Raw genomic sequence first — 18,741 nt, 5'->3', positions numbered from 1 at the left:
CAGGCGTTCAAGGCCGGGCGGGACGGGGCTTTGAGCGGCCCGGGCTAGTGGGGGGGGCCCTGCCCGCGCAGGGGGCTGGGTGATCTTTTGGGTCCCTTCCAATCCAAACCGTTCTATGATGCTATGAATTTTCACTGCCTAGGGTGTCATTTTGCTGTAAGGTTTGATTTTTCCCTCCATCTCTCCCTCCAAACCTTGCCTCTCAGTAAGGAGCCACCACAGTTCAGTACCGATGGGAGGGGAAGGGTGAGAAGCCTCTTGTAAAGGAACTGCCACCTGCAGTCAGGAGACTTGAAGAAGCTAGTACTGAATGCCATCAAGAACACCTACCCCTCTTGGCTTTTGAGGGACGAGAGTATTGCTGAAGATGTTTAATTTTTATTTTTTTGTATGTGCTTTACCTCTTTTATTTACCTTAAGTTATGTGAGTTGAGTGACAAAATACTGACAGCAGCATACTTGATACTGGGGAAAAAAAATGCATCAATACAGTTGGAACATAATACACATCGGTGATAAGAAAGCAGAGGGAAAACTTTAAAAAGGAGGGAGATTTTAAAAAGTCTGATCACAACCAGTTTGCCAGTTGTGCTGTATTGGGTAGCTGACCATCATAAGTGTCCTCTGAGGTGATACAGTCTGTTTTAGGATTCTCAACTACATTTTTCATAAATACAGACTTTTTTTTTAGTAGCTGAATGAAATTTCTGCCTTTTTCAGACTGCAGTAGCTTAATGGAAGCCTAGATGGATCAAAAAGAACTTAAAAGGGAGGCACTGTCCTTTTAATTGCAGGATCTCTTTCACTTTTTCCTTTGATATACTGTTTACACGGACTTTTCTAAAGATTACTAATCACTCTAGAATCTAAATATTATTTTTTCTCTTTCTTCTCGAGCCACGTTATCTTCATGGCTTTTATTTTTAAGTTTCTAAGAATTATCACAAGGGTAATCCTTAATTGCTTATTTTGCAGATAGCTATAATGTTTGCTAGAGTAGCTTTCATTCGTGTAATTTGAGAGCTTGCAAATCAATGTAAGGAAGATGATCAACTGCCCTAAATCCATAAACTTAATTTTCCTGTGTGTGCTTGACTGCTAGCCAAGGCCTTGGCTGCTGCTCAGTCAGAAATAAAGTGTTTTATACCCATTTCACACTCCTGCATTCCTGTGCGCTGAGTTGGGGGAATTATCTCATTAGACGTGGTGATATTAAGTAACTGAGTAAGGGTTTTTTTTTTTTCCTCTTATGTTCTCTTTGATGTAAGCCTCCTGCTCATTTTTCAGATATGCTTCTCTCCCTGTGAAGTTGGAACTCTGAGGGACCTCCACTTATATACAATTCTATGGTTATGAGAAAAGTAAATAGTAGCTTTTGGTGTGTTTTTAATAAATAGAGTTGCTAGGGAATAATTTAATTAAATGAGATTTCATGATCTCTTAGTTCAGAGTACTATTGTCTTCTGGAGCCCTTTCTCCAGAATGTTTTATTTGGTGGAGTTCTGCTTTTCATGTTGTGTGCCTCTTCAGAGACATCACTGTGACTGTCACATAGTTGGGAATGTATTAAAGTGATAATTTAAAGTCCCATAGTGTTTTGGATTTTGAAAATCTGCTTTTGTGAGATATTTTAAATAATCACTTAAATTAGCTGAAGAACTTTCTTGGCATTTTAGGTAACCTGTCAAAGTTTAATTTGGCATGGAGAGATCCTAGAGTATGTCTTTAATTTCTTGTTTCTGCTGTGAGCTTCTTGTTCTCTGAACACTTTTATTTCTTAGTAGGATATAGCCCCAGCCCTATAGTTCAATTATGTAGTTTCTTTCCTCTCTTGAAGCTGGAAAGCACAGAAATTCCTCTGCTGTTTCTTAAACTGTCTGAGCAGTATTTCCACCATAACTAGGCAAGAGAAAATGATGCATTACTTTATTTTTTTTTTCCTCCTTCCCCCAAATAAACCCACAGTGCAGGGAAAGAAGCAACCTTTTGTGCCACTTTCATACATTATATGTAAGGGAAAAGTTCTTGAACCCATCTCATCTCAGATTTTAGAAGGCTTTCATAAGACATAGTCTCAAAGAGAAACCTAGCAGGGGACTATCAGAATGGCCACAGAATTTTGGTGGTAAGTGTTGTAATGAGAGGCAAACTCCTGGTAGTAACTGTGGGCAGAAACAAATGACTGCACAGGAAGCTACCAAATAGAAATCTAGTGAGCACTTGTCATAGGCAGAAGTACATAAGAGCTTAGATTAGAGGCATGCAGTTGGTGCAGTCATCATAAAAAAGATTATGTTATTTAGGTGAAAAGAGTGCTGGTACACGATATACATGAATCCTAGAAATAAAGTGTTGTCTGTAAGTGAATAGATCTGTGCTCTGAATAGTTGAGCCTTCTTACTTAAAACCGAAATTTGCAACCTTGCTTGGATGCCTTTCCTCTGAAAGGAAATTTTGCAAATATAAGTTTCTGAAAAGCACATAACACTGATGGTTTTACTGTTAAAACATCAGTGAATGTGTGGGCTTTAAGCAGCCTGGTCTAGCGGGAGGTGTCCCTGCCCATTCAGGGGGGTTGGAACTAGATTATCTTTGAGGTCCCTTCCAACGCAGACCATCCTGTGATTGATTCTATGATTCTTAGCCAGCTTCTGATCTGGGTAACTTTAAACTTGTGCATATTAAAATAATACAATCTGTAATAACTCTAGCTATGCGTTGTTTGCTGATGGCTGCTTTGTTGTTTTTTTTTCCCATAAAGTAGTTTTGGCAATGAAGCATCCTCCAAAAAAAGAGAGGATTATTTGGAATGGCCTGAATATTTTATGGCAGTGGCTTTTTTGTCAGCACAAAGAAGCAAGGATCCAAGTTCTCAGGTAAGGAGGCAATTTATAAGAATAACATAACCTAATCTATATTGCACATCATATCAGATGCACATGTAGCACTTTCAGGGATTTCTTATTAAAAGTTATTTCAGTATATAGCTATTCAGTTTTTACTATGGTCAGCACCTTTTGTTACAAAAATTCTCTTACGGGGCATGACCTCGTGTATAATTCTGTGTGTACATTTGCACCTTGGAGTTCTGTACATCTTCTTTTCATCTGAAGGTTAAAATAATACAAGTGTTTTCTCTCATTTTTCCTGTAAATATAGTTAGTGCTAGAGGAGGATAAAACTACTGAAAGTTTTAGATCATATTTTTTTAAGACACAGCATTTTACAAGTTCCTTTTCCTCACTTGTAAGCAAATAAAAATTTGCCTTTGTTCTTGATCTGACTGGAGTTTTCTTCTAGTTTAGTTCCTCCCTCAGGTTCCCCTTTCCCCTCTGCGTCACTGTCTGTCCGCATTCTTTGCTTCTCTCATGTGCCTTTGTTGAGTATTTGTTTGAGGCAATTGATACATCACCTGAAACAGGCTGTTCTGTAGAACCCAGTCATCCTGTTAGTCTTCCTTTGTATGAAAAAGTTCAGGAAGCAAATCCCAGAAAAACAATAGAGTAAAATGCATGTTAACAGTCTTTGTAGTTACTCACTGGTTTCTGTACATCATGGCTATTAATTCTCTGAAGTTCATTCACTTAGGGCTCAATTCTTGTTACCCAAGAGCTGGTTGTATGACTTAAAGCTAGTACTCTTGCCATTTCAATAAATCTAAAATAAAGGCAGAGAACATAAAACAAGGACACTTCATCATTCTGTAAGAAGGGTCCCTGTGCAGACTTGAACTGAAGTAATAAAGGATGGGAGTTCAGAGGTCTGGTATTTTGGTGCACGCTGGCATAAACAAGCCACAGAGGTCTGTGAGCCTTTCTCTGCCTGGGTCAACACTACTGCATTTCTGTTCCATCTTCCATATCTTCTCTTTTGCTGCTGCTGCTTATACTGCTGCTGGAAAAGCTAGTATGGGGGGTTGAACTGGCAGAAAACTTACATTTGATTTGGCTAATTCAATGTCTATTCTGCTCCCTCAACTAGGTTCACTTTCTAGTTGGACAAGGAGCAGTGCTGGCAGGCTGGGATGGGGACTGCGTGACCAGAGGGGTAGCAGGGTTGCATCTGCCTGGATTTATTTTAAAGCTCCACCAATTAAGTACAATTGTAGCCTTGCTCACTAGATGATGTGACTTAATGTAAAGTGAAGCTTGCATCTCTTAAATTAAAATGGTAGGACTGATTTTCAGGTCTCATCGTTCTTATTGATGGATGGTTTTACGTGCTGTTGGTACTATATCAATCTGGTTTTATTTAGGTTGGTGCCTGCATTGTAAATTCGGAAAATAAGATTGTTGGAATTGGATACAATGGGATGCCTAATGGCTGCAGCGATGATGTACTACCCTGGGCAAGAACAGCAGCACATAAACTAGACACAAAATACCCTTATGGTAAGGTTTCCTATGGTTGACAGGTAAGACTTGTGACATCTGTATATATGAAAGCTCAGCTGGTAAAACATTGATCAGTTTTTCTTCCACTCACCTGTTTTTTTTAATGTGCCTGTATGTGGTGTATCAGCATAAAAAACACAGCTCTGAAAATAAATTAAAATTGTCTTCATGAAGGACTGACTTCCTGGTGAAGTATGTTCATAAATGATTAGGCATTTTGGATTGTTTAGTGAAAACTCATAAATACAATCCAGGTCATTGGCACACAGTTTTACTATATGCAGATGATTGCTGCTTCTATGTGTTCTCCACAGAAATTACAGAAAGCATGTATATGTAAAACAGATAATAAGGTCTAAAATACAGACATTAAAATCGTAAACTCCAGCATTTTTGGGAAATTCCAGTGCTCGGGTGTGGATGGCATAGGCAATACATACTATGAAGGAGCTTAATTTTGTCTTGAAGTAGTGATTGCATTCTATTGTTCCAAGCCATTCTTGCCTCATCTGGTGTGCAGTGGGTCTGCCCTGCTATGGATGAAGTATTTTGTTATTTCAGCTTCTGATTTGATTCACATTTACTAAATGGTCAAAAGGAATGAAGAGCAAGGACAGTTTCACCATTAATTTGGCTGAGTGCTGCTTTGGATCTTGTCTTTGCAGCAGGCATAGTTTTGCTTTCTGCAAGTCTGGTTTGAAGGGTCCTCTGCAAGTCTCAAAGCACCTGTCAGCAGGACTGTGTGGTTACTGTGCTGGGCCAGCCATGGTTTGCAGGAACCAAGGAGTCAACTTGCTGAGCTACCTCAGGCTTCATGCCATCAGTGCTGTCTGCTGGGCTTGGAAGTGGAGTTGAGAGCTGCTTTGTGGCCTGCAATAGCTAGTGTTAGGGAGGAACTGTAGTTAGGATAGTAAGGAAGTGGGGAGTCGAGTGTATGCTCACCTAAATCCCCCTTCTTCATCTTCCTGCTTCCACACTAGCTCCTGCTGCACCTCTGTGGGGTGAGATCAATGCAGAAAAAGACATGGGCACAGGAAAAATGGATATTAAGAGTTCCTTCATCTTGTGCTGTGTCTCAGCCTGTCCTGGGCTCAGGAATGGCATGGAGAAAAATCACAAAACTGATTAAGAGCCCTGAAAATTTTTCCCTTCCCCTTGCATGGGTGAGGGGAAATGAGCACCAGAGTCAAGCTTTTGTAAAGAGACCTTGTTTTCCAGTGCACAGTATTTATCTCTGCCTACTAATTCCATTTTTTACTTGTAGCTTCTAACAACTGGTCTGATACAGAAATTAGACTTGCATGAGTTTTGACTGTATTCATCCAGGGATATCTCTAAAAACCAGCATTACATTTTCTGGTTTCCCATAGCATTGAAGTGAAAGATGGTTTGCAGTGGTTCAGCACATAATTTATCAGTTTCATATTTTGAGTCCTTAAAACTCCAGCACTTTGTCAGTTTATCAGTTTATTATAACCTCTAACATTAACTCTTAAGCTTGAGACAGTTTCATATTATTTTTTCCTAATACATGTGTTCCTGATACCAAGGCCAGCTCTGGCCAAATCTTAAGTCTGCTCTAAAGCACAGGAGCACTGGTTTTACATACAGTGACGGTACCGTAATGGTACAACTGGGTATGACTGCTCTTTATTTATAGAGTGAGGAAATAAGTGTTAGACCATTGATTAAATATAAAGTACTGAAAACAGATATTGATTTTGTTTGAATCTTTATGCTGCTGTAAGGTCTTAGTTCTGAACTAAGATCGTGGGGGTGGTTTTCAGGACCTGAGCATGTTCAAGGCACTAAAATCTAAACTGACCAATTTAAACTAAAAGTGATGCATGAATTTGTGAGGAATCCTTGTGAAAAATCACTTGAAAATATTTTTGTTTGTTTTGTTAACACTGGCTCCAAAAGATGAACAGTAGAGGAAAAAACTCTAGTACAGGATGTTTAAAAAATGCATTAAGGAACTTAACAGCCTGGAGAGATGAGTTAATTTCTAGGACTTGGTCTAACTACTGCCCTTCCCCCCAAGAATCTTAGTCTTCACCTCATTAAAAAGTCACAACTTTGTAACATAAAGTGTCTGCTGTGATGAATAAACGACCTATTTTGTAATTCACGGATCATTTAAACTCTAGCAGTTTCTTATTAATCTTGATGGCACAGTTGACAGACCAGACAAGTATATATTAAAAAAAATCTTCTGCTTAAAAAAATTCAGGTAGACGTAAAGAGACACATAGAATTGCTGCTAAAATCTCATTAAACTGTCATGTTTTCCTTTCCGCTTTTGGTAATCATCACAGCATCTGTGTAAATTGAACTTCTTATCCTTGCTTTTTCCTGAGCAGCTTGTTCAGAGATGGTACAATCTTACTGTGTGCTCCATTATCTTTTCGTGGGAATGCTGGCACCTTCATCTCTAAAGTTGCAATGTAACTTATTCGATTAAGCTGATGACAATTGTGTATGTGACCTGGAAGATGTCTTCTAGAGCTACTTCATGCATCTGCAGTCCTACAGAAAAGGGCTTGGGGTGGATCCAGTGCTGACCACCTGGTTTTATGTACTGTTGTAGGTTAGGCATAAACATTAGCTCAGTCCCCATCTGTTTTGGACCACACTGACTGGCTTTCTCCAGAACAAAGTCTGAGTATCGCTCACTCAGAATCTTCTTGGGGAGGTGGAAAAAAGGTTGCAAGAAAACTGCCATCCTGTATAGGCCTCTAAGGCAAAGCCTGCTGAGATGGTATGCTTAGCTCTCCCCCATCCCTCAGGCCAGGCTGGGAGATACGCAATGCTCTGTGCTTCATGCTGTGAAAACGCCGCTCTGGTGGGCTGCAAAACAAGTAATCTAATTTCTTTATGCACTTTCAACTGAGGCATACAAAATAAGTATCGGATGCCTTGGGACTTCTGAGATGTGAGACTGCTGAGATGTGGAGCCTTGAGGAAAGCCGAGGCCAAGTGCTAATAGTGCCGATGGAGCAAGGCGTGAGTAGGATGAGTGTGTGAGCTCCTCTGTGCCAGTTGTCCTCAGGGCCAAGGTGCTGTCCCTGGCCCTGTCTGTGTGTAGTAGCACAGACATAGTAGGGGATTGGACCCAGAGGCTATCTTTGCAGAAGTGTTAGTTGATCCTATAATAAATTCATTGAGCTCCAGCAGAACAGATGGATGCATTGACCCTACAGCTCTGATCAGATTCACTGTTTCATGGCTAGAAAACATCAATTTTCCACCCTAAATTTATTTGTGCTTAGCTTATACATTCTTCTGTGTGCCAGTGTTGTTCTAGCTTTTCTTATTTGCTGTGTTTAACCCTTCCTCCTCCCCCCCTTCCCCTGTGCACTTCTTGATAACAGTAATTTTTTGAAATTTTGTTGTAAGGCCAAACAAGTCCTGTTGCTCATAAATTTTGCTGTATCTTGAAACTTGTTGGTTTGAAATTCACCAGTGTCTCAGTTATCTATGTCTGCTGCAGTGTACTGTGCATATCTAACCTGCCACCCTCAAGTGTGGGTTCTGCTTAGTTAAGTGTTAGAGAAAGGGTTGTCCTTGATTTAAAAAAAAAAATGTATTTATCCGTGTCTAAGTGTAACCTGAGCTGCTACTGAAGGAAAGCATTGGAATGTTCTGTGTTGGTCCTGCTGTGGCAGGGGGGTTGGACTCGATCTTCAGAGGTTCCTTCCAAGCCCTAACATTCTGTGATTCTGTAATGTGTGGTAGGTAGTGCTCACTTAGCTTTCAGGATGCAAATGTTTGCAAGGCATTTGGATATTACAGCAGCAGTGACATGGATCACTGGTATTGACACAGCATCTCCTATGAGAGACTTGAAAGACATTAAAACTTTTCTCTTTCTAGTTGTTGTGTATACTTGAAGAGTTTAGTAGGAGAGATTTGTTATGTCAGAAAGCACTGGGTGTTCTGCAGAAGTCTTTTGATGACATAAAACCAGGCTTTCATTGTTACCTTGGAACTCTTTCCAGGCTGCCAGTCAGTGACAGGAGCAAGGATGTTTCTGTGCACATGGAGAAAAATGAAAGGCCAGTTTTGAAAAGCTATTTCTTAAAAGCTCTTCCTGAAGCATTGTGTTAAGTGCCGTGTGCAGAAGCTTCTTAATAATTAGTCAAAATTCTGGCTTTCAGAGTAAAAAATGAGTGCCCTCCCTGTTAGATGAATCCAAGCATTTGATGATGCTCAGTTTCCTCTCACTGGTCATTTTAAATACTACATTTTTCTTCTATTAAGGTAAGTCTTCCCATTAATGCTAGTTGCTGTGCTCCTCTTATGGCCTCTGTCTCCGCTAAGAACATCCATTTGACAACCAGTCTCTAATTAAGAGAGTTTTAAATTTAAAAGACTGGCAAATTTAGAAACCTCAGAGCAATAGAGAAAATGTTGGGTAAATATGCTTACAAATATTTATACAGGTTCAGATACTATAAAATATGTGCTGTGGCAAAAAGTATGCTCTAATTGAATATTATCTGCTGTGTAAAATAAACTGCTATCAACATTTCCTCATGTTAGGATTATGAGCTTTTTGTCAATTTTTTAGAGAGATGAACACTCAAAAATATTCAGGCAAATGTTACTTCTGTAGGAGCTGTTATTTTGACAGCACAAAAACTCAATAAGGCACTATGAAGAAGTGCTTCTTTCTCCATTTGGCAGTGCAAAGCTGAAGCTTCAGCTGGAGAGGGGTTCTGCAGGAGAGTCTCCACCTACAGCCACTCACTCTCTTGTCCTGCGTGAAATTCTGTCCAATTCGGGTGTCATGCATCAAATCTCTATAAAGTTTGGAGTATCAGAAACACAAATAACTTAGCTCGTTCTGCTTGTGCACTAAGAATTGTTGCTGTGTTCTGATAAGAGCAGAACAAACTTGGAGGAGGACGGAAGGAACTGGGAGGAACTGGGCAATGGAGTGGATTAACTAATGCTTCTCAGGTTTGGGAGGGGCTTCTCTGGTCTGCCCCCAGCAGATTTTGTGATGTTCACAAATGGGCTGAGTGGATGCCGTCTTCGCTTCCCAGTTCTTTTCCATGGGAGAAAGCAGTGAGGCTGGAGTGTTATTCTTGCCTCCCTGTCCTGGCCACAGTGACTGCACTTCCTCCAGCACAGAGAGATAGAAAGAGAGTAGTAGGAATGGCTCAGGGCACAGTCAGCCCAACATCAGTGTCCTGTCTTCCCCTAAACAATAACCAGCAACAATCCCTATGCTTTCTCAAAGGCTGTAAAAAGATTGATATAATTCTGCGAATTCTAGATCCATCAACCACTGTCCCCAGTGGTTGTCACTCCAGACCCCATTCCTTTCATTAATATTTTGGTCCCTTCTGTGATCCTTGACCAGTGTCAGGGGTCCAGCAAGTAAAGGATAATGGGTAGGTGGAGCTTGGACAAATACGGGTTGGATAAAGGATGAACATGAAAAGGTGAAGACTTTACCAAAATACTGTGAAGAAGTGGGCCAAATTAATGAACTCCCTGTAGCCCTTTCTGTGCTAGGTTTATGCTGAAGAACAGTGTGCTTTTACTATGTATCTGAATTTGAAACCCATAATATTTGTCAAGTTGTTTAACATGGCAGTGTAAAAGCTTACTATAGAATGGTTGGGCTGAAAGGGACCTCAAAGATAATCTAGTTCCAACCCCCCATAGATGAGCAGGGACACCTCCCACAAGACCACATTACTCAAAATGCCATTCAGCCTGGCATTGAATCCTTTCAGGGATGAGGCATCCACAACCACACAGCTTGGTGTCATCAGCAAACTTGCTGAGAGTGCACTCAATTCCCCTGTCTGTGTTGCTGATAAAGATGTTAAACAGCTCCAGTCCCAGTATTGATTCTTGAGGAAAGCCACTCATCACTGGTCTCCATGATAATAAATAATTAAAAATGCTGCATGATGATCTATGTGCATTGGAATGTATTATTTTCAAATGTAGCATCATATTTAGTGCTTAATTTTTCAAAATTCTTAGTCTGACTCAGTGAGCTAGTGATTAATCACATAGAAAGGTCACTCCCTCCAGCTCCTCCTGTGATTGCTTCTTAAAAGTTGACATGTTAATGGTGGTCCATACTCCAAGCTCTTCATCAAGCATTAAAAAATGCTTTGGCTAGTCCTCCGTTTCGTATGAAATCACAAGTCAGAACACTTAGTATGGGGGAAGAGTACGTCTTGACTCTGTAACCCACTAAGGGCATGTTCGTGTTAAAGTGGTTAATCCAGAAAAATGACCACTAATAGGGTACGTAAGGGTGTCTTATTTACAGGTGGGTTTAAGGATGAGTGCTACCTCATATGCACTGCAACAGAAAGCAGTGTGGAATGAGAAAAGATAGAAATGCTAGCAGTTAAAGCTATCGGTAGTGAAGCAGTCGTTCCTCTGCTGCTTTTTTTCCTCCTGTGAATATAGTAGCAGGCAGTGGGAATGTCAGAGCACACACTAACTTCTCATTGCATGGTTATTTATTCAGCTAATGAAGCCTTTTGAGAATACTTTTCAAACTACTTTTCCAGAATGGAAACCAGTATTGCAGACTTAGTATTATGTTGGCTATATATGAATGTTATTTTTGTGAAAAAACAAAACACTGGAGCCTTCCATAGCATACTGTGAAATTCTTGGTTTGACCAGAGTTCTGAATACTGTGCACCTGCGAAAGGTTATCTTCTTGTTTGAGAGGGAACAATATGTAACTATTAGTAGAATTTCTTAACAGGTTAGAAAATGTTGCAGCAGCCCAAATGTGAACTATTTAGTTTTTAACGAGGGATTTTGGGTTCTGGATTTGTTTTTCTGTCTGTCACTAATGCTCTCTACAAAGCTGGGCAGGTCTATAAGAAAAAGACAATAGACTATTTAATTGGTTAACAATCAGTGCCTATCTGCCAGAGAGGGGAATATGAGGATGAGGGAATGAAGAGTGATAGGACAAAACCTAAAAATACTTGTCTAATGTGGATACTGTCTGAAGGACCATCTAGCTTAACACCACTAACAGGAGCCAGTAGCAAATGTCTAGGGAAATATATAAAACAAAGATACACATAATGATTGTTCCCAGAATAGTCTTCCAACAACTGAGCCAAAATGGTTTTGTATTGGTTTTAATAGCACAATCATAGAATCCTAGGGGTTGGAAGGGACCTTGAAAGATCATCTAGTCCAACTCCCCTGCCAAAGCAGGGTCACCTAGAGCACATCACACAGGAACATGTCCAGGTGGGTTTTGAATGTCTCCAGTGAAGGAGACTCCACAACCTCTCTGGGCAGCCTGTTCCAGTGCTCTGTCACTCTCACAGTAAAAAAAAAATTTCAGATATTCACCTTGAACCTCCTATGCTCCAATTTGCACCCATTACCCCTTGTCCTATCAGTGGTCATCACTGAGAAAAGCCTAACTCCGTCCCCCTGACACTCCCCCCTTACATATTTGTAAACATTGATGAGGTCACCCCTCAGGCTCCTTTTCTCCAAGCTAAAGAGACCCAGCTCCCTCAGCCTTTCCTCATAAGGGAGACGTTCCACTCCCTTAATCATCTTTGTAGCTCTGCGCTGGACTCTTTCAAGCAGTTCCCTGTCCTTCTTGAACTGAGGGGCCCAGAACTGGACACAATACTCCAGATGTGGCCTCACCAATGCAGAATAGAGGGGGAGCAGCACCTCTCCTGACCGACTAACCACACCCTTTCTAATGCATCCCAGGATGCCATTGGCCTTCCTAGCCACAAAGGCACATTGCTGACTCAATAGACTAAAAAAAACATAAATAGAATTGGAAAGAGATTGCTTCTGGAGTCAATGCAAACTTCTAGTCTTGTACTACTTCCTGCAGTAAGTGCAGTAAGAAGTACTCGGGGTATAATGTTGATGAACAATCTACCTCCTTTTGTTTTTGAAATGAAAGCCTGCTGGGTTTGTAGGAGACCCACTACATTTTGCCTTGGAATAATTATTCTCTGTTTCTTCCTTACTACTGTCTCTGTGTTGTCTTTCCACAGTGGAGAGTTGTGATTATTCTTAACTTCAGATTATGTTAAGGTGATCAGAAGGTAGAATTTCTGTTTTCCCTTGCTCCAGCAGATTATCTTCTGTAAGTTATTTTGGCTTGAGTTGTTTTTGCTTCGGAATAGATTTGTTGTTGAAAGTTTGTAGAAGTCTGTGGAAAGAACCTTCCTTTCTCATCGGTGCAGGAAGGATACTTGTAGTAATAAAGAAACTTGTCTGGTTTTGTGGCTGAAGATTTCTTGAGTTTTAGTGAAGGAAAAATATTTATTGAAGGAATTGGGTATTTTTTTAGCTCTGTGAGCCTCTGAAAACATTCTGTCATCCTTCTTTCTGGAAGCCTTCCATATATTAGACTGCTGCCTAGAGCGTAAGTATATTGTTCAAAGAAATTTAAAATTGATGTTTCTGTCCTGTTGACATAACCCAGTTCCAGTTGTGGAAATAATGATACTCTGTTTCACTCAATCATCTGTAACCCCAGAAAAATAATTCTCTAACTATTTATTGTGAAGGCTACATAAGACTAGTGCAACTCAGTAGTGTACTTGGAGTTAAATGTATTTTCTGGATTTTCTAAATATATAGGTTCATGGAATTGTATACCTTGTACACTTAATGGCATATGTTTAAAATACAGTGTGACCTGATTACAGTTGCAATGGAAATAATAATAGTAATAGAAGCCTTAATGTGGTGGTGCTTGGGTTCCGGGTGCTTTTTTGTTAATTTCCTATTTTTCTTTTGTTAGTTTCTGGCTTTACTATTTATGAGAATGTATGTGCGACAGCGTGGTCATGGCAATGCTGGGGACTGCTTGTAGAAGTCGATACTGCACTTTCTTTAGCAAGTGTTTGGTCCTTTGTGACTTGTCTACATGGGAAAGCTTGTGCGCTGTCAGTTAGGCTGTAAATTCATAGTGCGTTACCTGTTCTATAGAAAACTCCATGTAGACATTTATTTAGCAAATATAGAAAACATTTCCATTTAGCAAGGGGTCCTGCATATTGAACGTGCTGCACTCAGTTATTCTTTGTGTGGTGACATCATTCTCACAGAGGTCAGTACTTGTAGTAAGTAGACCAAGAGCTCGAGCTCATAGTTTTGCCTGGTTTAATTAATTCAGGGGAGAGGAAAATGCTAGTTGGTTTTTTATCTTGTTTTTGTTGGGCTTTTTTAGTCCATTATTTAAAACAAGCAGTGGAAAAACTCCTAATGTTGTCTGCACATGCAGGTCTCCAGATGAGCTCAAACCCACACCACACTTCAGTACCTGTTTATGAAGTAAGTCAGGGCAGCAGGTGGTTTCTTAGTAGGCAGATATATAAATTATACAACTTGCTGTCATTCCTAGGAGTAAACAGGGAGTTCTCGCAGAGATTATAATGTTTTTTTAGAGATTCATGGTGAATGTCACATAAACTGTGCTCTTCTCACCTGTATTGGTAACACATTAGATAATTTGCTGATATGTACAGGATGAAAACTTAACACACTAAGGGGCAATCTGTCCAGAGGGAGCTGTTGTGTTAAGGTGGAATAAGGCAGGATAGTCTGTTGTTATCTGGCCTATCTCAAATCCATGGAGAAATAGAGGACTCTGTTGTCCAGCTTGGGAAGTCTGGCACCTTTTAATGAGCTGTAAACTCACTTTAATATTAAAGCTGGGATATTTTTATGTTTGAGTGTGTCTTGTGTATTCTTGGGGTGAGAGAATCTTGCAGCAGCACCGAGCTGTTCTGAGACCCAGAGGACAGAGCTGCTCAGCTTTACTCCACGATTCTGTTGCCTTTAAGAGCACACAGTACACTCTTATAACCATAAGACTGTTCATATCTGTGCATGTAAACACATAAATGAGCTGTTTTATACCGGCAATTAGATACTCCAGAGAGTTGTGAAGCTGTGAGATATTGCTTCACTTAGGGTGGTTGCAACTACTTGGCCCACAGCCTACGGCTTTGTTGCCTGCAATAGGTGTTAGCAAATGGCAATGCTAATGTGCTTAATGATATCATTACTAATAGGCAGCCTGGTCAGAACAATTGACCTTCATTGATCTTGGTATTTCTGCTTTTATTTCTTCCTTGGCTCTTTATGACAAGCTGTGCAAGCTATTTGCCTTTGAAAGAATGTAAGCAGTTACACTGTAACACTTCTAGTTTGACTGATTAATGGATGGTATTATAAATGTTATTTTTTTCCAGTGTGCCATGCCGAATTGAATGCCATCATGAACAAAAACTCTGCTGATGTGAAAGGCTGCAGCATGTATGTTGCTTTATTTCCATGTAATGAATGTGCAAAGCTCATCATCCAGGCAGGTAAGGAGTAGTGCCAGCTTGATTTGTCAGAGCTGCAGTGCTTCTTGCTCGTTGGTATCTTACCATCGATGTATTTGATGTCAAAATGCTGCTGTTAGATCTAAATTAATTGCACCGTCAACTTCATAAGACACTACTTGTGAGGGTTTTTTTGCATCTGAATGGTGCCAAATTTTTCCAGTGCTAATTGCATCTTCTGTGATTCTAAGTGTGCTCCTAATTTAGGTTTGTAACTTCTTAGACCAGGAGCTGCCAAAGAACAACACAGGCGTTGCATATAATTAATGTCAGTTTTACTGTGCTCTGACACATTGAATGGAGTAGGGCAGAAAGAAATAAACTTCTGCATGACAAAAGGTCTGTTGGGAGTGTATATATGAAATTTTAATTTGAATGTGATGCATGGTAGATATTTGAAGATTTTAAAGTATCTTTGCTTATAAATGTCATAAGACTTCTATGAGCCAACTTTAATTATGTCTTTCATTACAATTGTTATAAATCTGTGCTACTGCAGCAAGTGTGCTGGCCTAAATGTGTTGCCTTTTTCAGATTAGGCATTTCTGCAGTAGGCTTCAGTTGTGTTAGGGCCTCTGCTTAAGGTAGCATGTCATTTGCTCAGTGAGTGAAGCTTTGCGGTCCTGGCATGGATTGCTGTTCTGGGGAGTTTCTCTCACCACTGATGGCTGTGGATGGTAATGTAGGAAGAAAACAGTGAGCAAAATACTTCTTTATTTTGGTCAGTAAGGTTTGAAGAGAGGGGAATGGAGAATGGTGGTGGTATTCTGTACTTTTCTACATTTCTCTTATTTACAGAATCAAAATCAAACGGTTTTCAAGGTAGATTGGCTTCTTGTTCTCCATGTAGTCACCCATCCATATGCACTTAGGTCAGCATTAAATTGCAATGTATTGCTATTTATGTTGTCTGGTAAATACAGTAGGATATTGAGAGGGTGTGAAACGCTGGTGAATTCTCTTGGGTCAGCCTTTACACTTCTCTCCTGCTTAATGAATTTAGACATAAATTCAGCAATTTGAGACAGTGTGCCTTTATGAGATTTGAACCTGAGACTGGGAGTTACAAAACAGAAAACATGGGAGAAGCATCCTTTTATAGCTCTGCATTTGGAAGGGGAATAGGGTTTGGGGTTTAAATTCTTTATGGGGAATTATCTATATTAGAGAGACAGAAAGGTAGGTTTTAAATTACTTCAGCAAAAGTGCTTCATTTCATTTCATTTTCATTTTCATTAGTCTGCCTATCTGTTGTTTTGCCTGCAAGTCTTTGTTCTGGTTTTCTGAATTGCATTTAGGTGAAAGAGGAGAAAAACATTTTCCAATGTTTTTGAAAGAACTCTACCTTACATACCCTTATTCTCAAGCACAATATATTGTATTTTGGGAAGCAGGGGTGTACCAAGGAGTTTTAGAGTATGTGAATGAATGCTGCCTTTTCTGATTTTATGCGCTAGTTTTTATATGGCATTCCTTTTTCTTTTGCTCAGTGTAATTGTAACATTTTTGCTATATTACTTTTTTAGGCATAAAGGAAGTTATTTTTATGTCTGACAAGTATCATGACACTATGGAAATGAAAGCTGCACGCCGTATGTTTGATTTAGCAGGTATTACATATAGGTAAGAGAACTTTGCATAAAATTTATTTTTATTTTGGAAAGGAAAAAACTGTGAAATGTGAAAGACCAACACTGGGACAAAAGTTCTTCTTCTTCTTTGCATCATGCAGCATTTATTCTTTGGTGGTGCTTGTAGATCACTTGCTCTGTATGCCTGCAAAAGATACTGGGTTGACAGACTGTTGCACCATTCTTTTTGTCTTGTGTGTGATTAAATTTAAATTTCAGAATATTTGAATGAGAAAATGGTCTGTTTGGAATACTCCATTTGGAATTACTGGACTCCAAGTGGAAGTAGGACTGTGAAGATTATTTTTTACATTTTACTTGGAAGAGTCATCTCTGACCCTGCTCCGAGCAGAAAGTTAGGCTAGATGATCTCCTGAAGTCCCTTACAACCTGAATTGGTTGGACTGAAATGTCCAGTTGAGGTGGTTTTTTTTGTGGATTACCTGATCCTTATTGGAACTTTAGTATCTCTTTGTTGCAGTCAATTTAGGAAAGTGTCAAGCCAGACACCCATAATTGATTCTGGGTACCTATAGTTGTCCAGTGTTCTTTGGTCAGCTTTTCTTGTGAGAAAAGGACAAAACTTTGAATATTTGCCTTAAAGTAATGAGAATCTGAAAATTGATTGAAGAGAGGGGTTTTTAAAGACACTGACAGAGATGCCTAAAGACAATCTGTTCAACAGCTAGTTTGATAGCAATAACATGCTGTGGGTAAGGCTAATTATGCAGTCAGGAAGGCTTTGCAACTCGAAAAAAGTTTTACAATATTAATATAAAGGCTTAAAAAAATTTGCAAACATAACAATTCTGACAGATAAAATTTTTAGGATGAAAGGTACCTACTGGGCTGAGAAACATGTGAAAAAACAGCAGTACTTGAAATTCAGTTTTAGTCCTTCAGTGTATTTCCTATTTACCAAGATTATTTGACTGAGAAGCATAAATCATTCTCTTGTAAGTCAATTCTCATAGGTTCTCCAGGGTGATAAAAATTTCTTGCATTACACATTGCTCTCCTGGACAAAGTATTCTAAGTTTTTGTGGTCAACAGCATGTGCTTTTCTGTGTGGACTGTTATGCATTCTTGCATTGATTATTAAGGATGTTGGTAGTACTTAATGAATCTCTTGAACTGAACTGCAGAGCCCAATTAGGCACTAAATCCACACTATTTGCATAATTCTTTGTTTACTGGTAGACTGGAAAATACATGCTCAGTCCCCAAATACCTTCCATGCTAATTGCTGTAGCAGATGCTCTAATGATCATAAAAGGAAACATTTTGTGGCAGTATTAGTTTCACAGTTTTAAAGCTACAATTTTTAAATTATTCCCTTTTAACTAGTATGGTTTTTCCTCAGTATGATGCATAATGTGATTTACTATCCTAGCACAAAAAATATTTTAATATACTGAGGCAAAGTTTGAAAGTGTTCTTTGAAAACTTGTCAGGAAAAAGTGATTGAAGTATTTATCAAAATATGTTTCAAAAATCTTTTATATATACATACAGATAAGTGTATATATAAAACACATACAGTATATTTGGTTTTTTTTATGGATACATATGTGTGTATCTATATTTGTAAATATATACTAAAACATTTGAAATTTATATTTCAACAAAAATTCCCTGGTAACTCGATGCCACCACCTGCAGCTAAGTTGTTAAACATCCTTTGACTCCTGGGTAATTTATGAACTCCAATAGCCAAAGAATGTACGGGCTAACCCAACTCATGTGTCTTTTTTGTCTTAGTCTTTCTTGTCCAGGTTGCTCTCAGTGTGGTGCACTATAATTGGCTCCCACAGAGATGAAAACTCTGTGAATCTAAGGAGGTTTTCTTTTTTTTTTTTTTACTCCTTCAGAAATCTAGCTGAAGCTAAAGCAAGCAAAATGTTTTAACTACTCCCTAACTAATCTGTATTTTTCTTTATTTTAGGGAATTCAAGCCAAAGTGTAACAAGATCATCATCGACTTTGATTCAATTAACAACAGACCAAGTCAAAAGCTTCTGTGAATTAAGTCTCATTAAGTCTCTAGAAGAGTGTGATTATCTTTTTCTAAAAAGCTGCTAATGCCTTTCATCTTGACATTACTTGCAACTTTTTAATGGCTTCTGTAGCTGAAGTAGACTTCTAAGAAATCCAAGGCATAAAATGTCCCACTCACTTCATCTTGTCATGTGGAATCTAAATCTACTTAAAAATTGTAATGCCTTTATTAAAACTGCTTACAAAGTCTAGAGACATGTAAATGAGACAATATAATGTATGTAAAGAAAACTGTTCTGATTCTTGCTGTATTCATCACCACATGCTCTGATAGGCTGT

At 39.2% G+C, this 18,741-nt stretch overlaps 1 protein-coding gene across 1 annotated transcript; it reads left to right on the top strand.

Moving 5' to 3' along the window:
- Positions 1-2,105: 2,105 nt before the first annotated feature.
- Positions 2,106-18,685, top strand: DCTD (dCMP deaminase). Its single transcript, XM_009996012.1, has 6 exons — positions 2,106-2,125; positions 2,762-2,876; positions 4,256-4,391; positions 14,639-14,755; positions 16,300-16,396; positions 18,350-18,685. The coding sequence occupies exons 1-6, from the start codon at positions 2,106-2,108 to the stop codon at positions 18,426-18,428; spliced, it is 564 nt and encodes a 187-aa protein (XP_009994314.1). The 3' UTR covers positions 18,429-18,685.
- Positions 18,686-18,741: the final 56 nt, after the last annotated feature.

This window comes from Chaetura pelagica, unplaced genomic scaffold (genome assembly GCF_000747805.2).
Source record: "Chaetura pelagica isolate M959 unplaced genomic scaffold, ChaPel_1.0 scaffold142, whole genome shotgun sequence".
Classification (NCBI taxonomy): domain Eukaryota; kingdom Metazoa; phylum Chordata; class Aves; order Apodiformes; family Apodidae; genus Chaetura; species Chaetura pelagica.
This window is presented reverse-complemented; position numbering and strand designations above follow the sequence as displayed.